Source organism: Arachis hypogaea, chromosome 7 (assembly GCF_003086295.3).
Source record: "Arachis hypogaea cultivar Tifrunner chromosome 7, arahy.Tifrunner.gnm2.J5K5, whole genome shotgun sequence".
NCBI classification, from domain to species: Eukaryota; Viridiplantae; Streptophyta; class Magnoliopsida; order Fabales; family Fabaceae; genus Arachis; species Arachis hypogaea.
The window spans coordinates 295202-303204 of NC_092042.1; the positions used below are offsets into that span (position 1 = coordinate 295202).

The 8003-nt window shown below is 33.7% G+C and overlaps 1 protein-coding gene across 1 annotated transcript; it reads left to right on the forward strand.

Moving 5' to 3' along the window:
- Nucleotides 1–2138: 2138 nt before the first annotated feature.
- On the forward strand, nt 2139–7637 carry LOC112764289 (serine/threonine-protein kinase BSK1). The gene is made up of 8 exons (XM_025809851.3): nt 2139–3044; nt 3123–3256; nt 3345–3450; nt 3531–3616; nt 4388–4576; nt 6257–6421; nt 6506–6619; nt 6704–7637. Exons 1-8 carry the CDS (start codon nt 2519–2521, stop codon nt 6956–6958), a joined length of 1575 nt encoding a protein of 524 aa, XP_025665636.1. The 5' UTR covers nt 2139–2518; the 3' UTR covers nt 6959–7637.
- The last annotated feature ends 366 nt before the right edge of the window (nt 7638–8003 follow it).

Sequence of the window (8003 nt, forward strand, 5' to 3'; positions counted from 1 at the left end):
CTATTAATTCATATTGTTTACACATTGTTCAAAAATCTTGTTGGTTACCTATACTTTTCCTAAAATTATACGCTGTTTTACTATTAATACGAACTGGTGAGTCGTTCTATGACCATGGTTCTGCCATTTCTGCAAAGGCCAAAGGGATCGATGCGTCGAAAATAGAGGGTAGAGCGGGTGGAAATTTGTTTATTGAAGCAATGCTAGAAATCTGGAATTGGATTTGGATATGAATTTTATTTGAATTCGTGCAGTTTGCCAACGAGTACGAAGTGGAGGTGCTTCAGAAGCTGCCGTCGGAGGGATGTTAGTGGCAGTGGTGCATATCTCCAAGGGACGGAGAGAGACCTCCAAGGAACATTGAAGAATCTCTCCAAATAACAAATAACAAAATTTAAAATGTATGAAACCTTTTATCTAAGCTTGGTAGTTAACAATTTCATTGAAGAGCTAACACTGATGTTATATGAGTGAATCATGGTAATGGTGATAAGTTCATTCAAACTTTTTTATTTTTCATTTTTTTTTAAATTCTAGATCCCTATTTCTTTTTTTAATCTAATCATGTGTGCAGTTAATGAGTTTGGAGTTACAATTTTTAAAATTTTAATTGAAAGGTGAATTGTTGTTTTATTTATTTATTTTGGGTTTGTTTCTTTTTTCAATAAAACTTTCATTTGTGTATTGTGATAAATATAAATTAGTTTTAATTTTTTATACTCAAATCACGGTTAAAACTTTTTATGGTTAATTTTAGCTCTTTACTCCTATTAAGATTACGATGTTTCTTCGATTATACTATTACATTATTTATGTTAAGACACAATTTATGGGAAGTGGATTCTCTTCAGTAAAAAAAAAATTAGATGGTGTTTAGTATTTAATTTCATTCTTTATTGCTCTCTCACTTCTCTTTATTTTTTGTCCCACTTATAGAATTAAAAGTGAAAGATCACACTTTATTCTCTCAAATGTTAAAAAAAAGAGAAAAAATTTATTTCTCAATTTATATTACTAAATTGTTAAATTTCTATCTAAATACTACTAATAAATATTTTTTCTTTCCTAAAACCATAATTATGTGTCACCAAAAAAAAAAAAACCCTAATTATGTATTTATCGAGTCACTTGTTTTGGTTACTATATTTTTACCGGAAAATCAACTTAATTATGTATTTTGAATATACTCAATTTGATCTGTTTAGTTAACAAAATATTTATACATGCGGTTATGTATTTGAGAATACAAATTTTTGTTAGACCCCCAAACCCCAAAATTAATTTTTACTTGAATCGTTATAAAAAAAATCAAATAATTCTGTTGATATATTTGAGTAACGTAATTGATTTTTTAATGAATTAAATTTTATAAATATATATTATTTAATAAAAAAGGTGTTAAAATAGGTTAATTCTATTATATTAATTCATTTATCCGTTTAAATAAATAAATTTTATTTCTAAAATTAAGTCTATTTAAATTTTGAGTTAAATAGACTGAATTTGATTAACTCAAAAAAATAACAGATTAAATAAGATAGTCTTTAAACTAAATGAATTATTTGTTTACTTTTTATTAAAAAATATTTTTTAACCAATATTTATATGATTCAATTCAAAAATTTGAATAATCAACTAACAAAATATTATTTATTTAACTATTTAAAATTTTTTGTGCTAAAAATAATATATTTTGCCAAATTAAATAGATCAGACAGACTTATTTAATGGCTCTACTCAATAGTTAGTATAGTTTACCGAGAGACTAATTTAATACAATGTCAGCTAGATCCTAAATATGATATTGCTATAATAACGATTAATTACATGAGTAAGTATTCTGTTAAGTAGATTAGTGACAAAATGAAATAATAACCTTAATCCATAGTTAGTATTTTTAAAGTTAGTGTTTATGTTTAAAATTTTCGTAGTTCGCTATATAATATCTGGTACTAATAACATAACATAATATCTAATAGCGTGGAACAAATAATAATAACAATAATTACCAAAGTAAGTCTTTTTATTAGTCTTTTTGGAACTTTTGACTTTTATGTAAATATGAATGAAGTTAAAATAATAAGTTAAAGATCAATAAGTTGCATGAGATAGTAAATTTAGTAATAGAGAGATTGGATATAGAATTAGAAGGTGAAAGCAGGAAATGGAAGGTGGTTCAATTTAGGGATAAGGTAAAGCGAATTGGTTAATGTTGGTGGAAAATACATTGAAGGGTGTTTGAATTAGTAGTGCATGAGAGTAAAAGTTGGAAGTTCAACTAAGCGATCACCCAGGTCTACAGTGATTAGTAACTAGGAGCGGTAACAGGGAAGAAAGGAAATGAACAATTCTTCCCCGTCTTTTCTTTTAAAGAAAAATAAATATAAAAAAAAATGAAAGGGGAAGGAAAGAAGGAAGATTAAGTTAAGATAGAGAAGCAAATGAATGAATCTTGGGGGTTATGCATGGTAGAGCCAGCTGAGCTTAGAGAGATCGCATAGAGAATAAATCAGGAAAGATGGGTTGCTGCCAGTCATCGTTGATGCTGAGAGTGAGAGAGGGAGGAGACACTCACCCTCACCCTGACAAGAAGGAGAAGGAGAAAGAGAAGGAGAAGGAAAACCACAAGGATCAGGCCCCCTACCTCCGCAACCACCAGAAGGAGTCCCTCGCAGTCGCAGTCCCAGCCACAGTGGCACCCGCTGCTCCTGACAGCTGGTGGCTCTCCTTCTCGGAGTTCTCGCTGGCGGAGCTGAAGGCCGCCACCGACAATTTCAGCTCCGAATTCATAGTGTCGGAGAGCGGGGACAAGCCCCCTAACCTCGTTTACAAGGGGCGCCTCCGCCACCACTGGATTGCCGTCAAGAAGTTCCCGAAGGCCGCCTGGCCCGATCCCAAGCAGTTCGTGGAAGAGGCCTCCGGCGTCGGCAACCTCCGGCACCCCCGCCTGGCCAATCTCATCGGCTACTGCTGCGACGCTGACCACCGCCTTCTCGTGGCCCAGTACATGCCCAACGACACCCTGGCAAAGCACCTCTTCCACTGTATGTAATTCAATTCGAATTCGTTTCCTTTTCAACTTTCAAGTCTCAGCTTGTACTTGTTGTTTTTTCGACTCTCAGGGGAGAATCAGACGATTGAGTGGGCCATGCGCTTGAGAGTCGCCCATTATATCGCCCAAGCTTTGAATTATTGCAGCTCCGAGGGCCGCCCCTTGTACCATGATTTGAATGCTTACCGTGTTCTTTTCGACGAGGTATCTAACTCCCCCCCCCCCCCCTTCTCTTCCACCTGCTTTGCTTATTCATTCTCATAATTACTCATCAATCAAATCATTCCTTCAGGAAGGTGATCCCCGTCTCTCCTGTTTTGGTTTGATCAAGAACAGCAGGGATGGAAAAAGTTATAGCACAAATCTTGCTTACACTCCTCCTGAATATTTAAGAAATGGTAAAACAAAGTTACATCATTATCTTTGTCTCTCACTTCTTATTCTTCCTTCCACTCTTACTGTCTCCCATTATCTTCAGGAAGGGTCACCCCTGAAAGTGTCATTTACAGCTTTGGGACCGTTCTTCTAGATCTGCTTAGCGGCAAGCACATCCCTCCAAGTCAAGTATGTGCTTTTCTGTTTTACCTGCTCTTTCCTTTCACAAACTAGTTTGTTATTTACTGTCTTAAAAGTCAAAACTAACAGCCTCTGCCTAAAATCTGTTTTCTACTTTTCTGCATAAAATAAATATCTACTGGTTTTCTCTGAACATACTTGGGTATAATACTGGTTCCCGATGGATTTGATTACAAAATTTTGATGGAATTAATACATGTATTGCAATGAAAATTTGTATTTGCAACAAGAAACAAAATTTTGTAGTTTCTGTATGCATCTTTCTCTTTATTAGGCATGCTTAGCCAGTAAACGTAGACTACATAACCAATTACAAATTCCACATGAAAGGGCACATGCGCCCCGAATCGACTTTCCATTTTCACCACCTTTCAGTAGTAGTGAGTGGACTGTTGTCAGTTATTTTTATTATATGTTTCACACATCATTAAAAGCTGTCAATGCCTACATATTTTAGTTAAGATATTTCAGTTTTTCCTTTTTGTGTTTTTCCTGTGGATCTTACCTATTGTTGTTTAAAAGTGGTTCATCTAGATATAGTAATGTTGTATCTTTTGATGCGCAACCATTATGCTATTGATATTATCATATTTTATCCCTGAAATATGATTTTGTATCCATGTCAATTTGATGAATTAAATTCTTTTACATACTTTGATAGTTAAATGATATTGGAAGTTGCAAATATCTGAGTTGAATATTATTTTGTTCTTTTCCTTAGATCATCTCAGTTACTTTTTATATCAAACGTTATTGCAGGCACTAGATATGATACAGGGTAAAAACAACATGCTTTTGATGGATTCACATTTGGAGGGGAAGTTTTCTATAGAAGAGGCAAATGTAGTTGTTAATCTTGCCTCTAAATGTTTGCAATATGAACCTAGGGAGCGACCTGATACAAAGGATTTGGTTACAACACTTGCTCCACTGCATACAAAACCTGATGTATGTATCCTTCTTTGGCTGAGAATGTCAGAAAAAAACTATTATTAACTAACCCAGAGTTTCAAAATTTGTTGCCGGAACAGCCCTATTTAATATCCCACTATGACCTACATAAGCCTTTATTTTGGATGTTAATGTTTCTTAATTTCTAATATTCAAATTAATTGACTCCCAATATTAAATAATTAAATATTTGCTTCTTTGATATCCTATTAGAGTATATAATGTAGTAGTTGACTAACATCTACAACTACTTTGTTCCATAAAATTTCTCATTGCCAAACTGCATCTATGTTGTTGTAGACCCTTGGCTCATTATGCTTGAATTATATCCATTTTGGTAATTCACTAATTCAGCTGGTTTGCTGGTAATATTCCAAATTGTTCTCTTTGAAAATTGCAGTCAAGTCTGGATGATTTGCTTAAGTTCATTTTGACTTTGATTAGGGTTTATTTAGGTCAAAATCATCTCCACATTGTTATATTATAGGTTGTATACATGTGTTTAAGTTTCCAAACAGTCCTAGTTATTGGTAATGGTTCTAGCTGACTTCTTGTGAGAAGTACCTAGCAAAGCATTAGTAATCTGCATTGGCTCAATGCTTATGCCTGAATTATATGAACAGGCTTCATTGACATGATAAGTAAACTGTTCCATAATTATTGTTAGTTTATTACTTTTAAATGCTGAAAGAAAATTTTTTAATTTACTGTTGACTTATTTATACTAATTGAAAGGAATAAAGTGTCAAGTTACTTATTAATGTTGAAGCCTGATATTATATATGTTGATTCAAGTACCTACAAAACTTTATACTCAGAACAACAAAAGCTTGTTCAATAGTATCAAATGAAGTTCATGAATCAGAAGACAAAGTGACAAATTTAGTAATATGTTTATATCTATGGAATAGATCTTGTTGTCATATATTTTGTAGTGCTAACAAAGATGATTAATATATGATAGAGGGTTTATTTGTTCATCTTGTAGACTGTTGATGAACATATTTTCATTATATATCTTTTTCTTAAAAACCAAATTTCAAGCATTGTGACTACAAAGATGTAAAATTTATTCTTATTCACCAATTATTCAACTGGAGATTGTTCACCTTAAAATTAATCTAAAAAAAAAAACTCTTGTCATGACATTCATTTGAATTTGTATGACCCTGTAATTTAGTTATGATTCCAAACTTAAAAGTTATGAAGGCTGAGACTGAGACAATACTATATGTTAAGTGTCTTTGCTTGCAACTGACTTTAATAAGGTCAGTATCACTTTTGAAGTTTGCACTTTGAACTATGTGTAAAATGAAGAATCTAAAGCCACTGCATGCAAGATAGATGATTTCTGTGCCTATACATTGAAGGCTTTAGCCTTTATATTGTCATTTGGTTAAATTTGGTGTCCATCTATACATTTTAACTTTGGTTTTGAGAATTCCCTGCAAAATATTTAAATTTGAGCAGTATGATAGTGCAAGTCCCAAGCTAAAATATATGTGTTGTTTGATGGATGGGGTCAAATAAGTGTCTTTCATGTTTCCAGGGAGAATGGTTATTGAGATATTACAGTGCATATATCTTCTCTTTCTTGATGTGGAAACACATCCCTGTTAAATGTTGTATGGAAGGGATACATAATGCATCTATTTGATTACCATTCTGTTGCTTCAGGTTCATTCTCACATTATGCTTGGCATTCCAAAACAAGAGGAAGCTCCATCAACCCCACAACGGCCTCTTTCTGCAATGGGAGAAGCTTGTTCTAGAATGGATCTAACTGCAATCCATCAGATCTTGGTTGCGACACACTACAGAGACGATGAGGGAACCAATGAGGTAACTATAGGTGCAGTTGCTTTAAAATTTACTACTTTTGGTTGGATACTATGCTATATAATGTTCGGATTTGGATTTGTACAGTTGTCATTCCAAGAGTGGACCCAACAGATGAGAGACATGCTGGAGGCAAGGAAGCGTGGAGACTGTGCATTTCGTGACAAGGATTTTAAGACAGCCATTGATAACTATTCCCAGGTACAATCCAGACCATGTTTGACATTGTAAACGATTGCAGATTTACTGTGAGCATGTTAGTTATTCAGATATGCTTTTGTGCAGTTTATTGATGTGGGAACGATGGTCTCCCCAACTGTATTTGCACGGCGCAGTCTGTGCTATCTTTTATGTGATCAGCCAGACCCTGCACTCCGAGATGCAATGCAAGCACAGTGCGTTTATCCAGACTGGCCCACGGCTTTCTATATGCAATCTGTCGCCCTTGCAAAGTTGGACATGCAGAAGGATGCCACGGATATGCTAAATGAGGCTGCTGCATTGGAAGAGAAGAGGCAAAGGGGAGGGAGAGGATCCTAGTTTGTGGCATCTGGTCTGATTTTGAGATTGCCAATTTTCTGTATAAAGGTTGTTGAGCTGGTAAGCAAAAACTGACGATTGAATCTGAAAAAATGTGACACACAAACACAACACTGGTGGAGTAGATGCAAATGCACTTTGTTTCACCAAGTTATTGGAGAAGGTTATAACCTGAAAACTGCATATACGCTCTAAGTTGTTGGGGAGGAATACCGCTGATTTTTCCACCCTTTAATGAAATTGGTCGATTGGTCCCTAGATTAGGTTACTTTCACCCAGTTGTGGATTGAGGTTTGTTTTTTTTTTTTTTACTTATAAGTTATAACAAGTCAAAGGCCATCAATGATGTTCATTGTGTATGTCTTATTATAATCTCTGCGGACTAATATTATGTTAGAAGTAAGGTAAAAACTCAGGTGAAGTCGACTTCACGTGAAGTTGATACCTGAGAGCCGTTAGATGAAAATTTAGTCAAATCAGTCAAATCATTTAACGGCTCTCAGTATCAACTTCATGTGAAGTCGGCTGCACCTGAGTTTTCACCTAGAAGTAAATATGCGACCTGTCATGTCATCTATCCTTATTAGTTTGGAACTATATATTTCTTTTTATTTTCCGTGATTGGCAGACACACTAAGTGCATAGAAAACAAATATACATCTTTTGTTTCCTTTTTAAATTATTATTTATTTATATTAAAAGTAGCTCCTGCAATTTTTTCTCTACGTTTTTTCTTTTACTTATTTTTTTGATCCCTTTTTATGTCCTATATTAGAAATAGGTTTATATAACATTTTCCTTATCAAATAAGATTTTCAGTTCTAAGAATTGTTTATAAGAATATAATATTTTCTTATTTGTTTTATGTCTAAAAATGTAATTTCCAAAAATGAATTATTTGATAGATCATAGATCAGTATTTGTCTATTTGATACTCTTGTATCAAGAGAATAAAGATTGGTAGTATCTACATTTATTGTTGTATCTTCAATTATCATTTTTTTTTATAATTTGAATTATAGGACAAATGTTTATAGTTCATTCT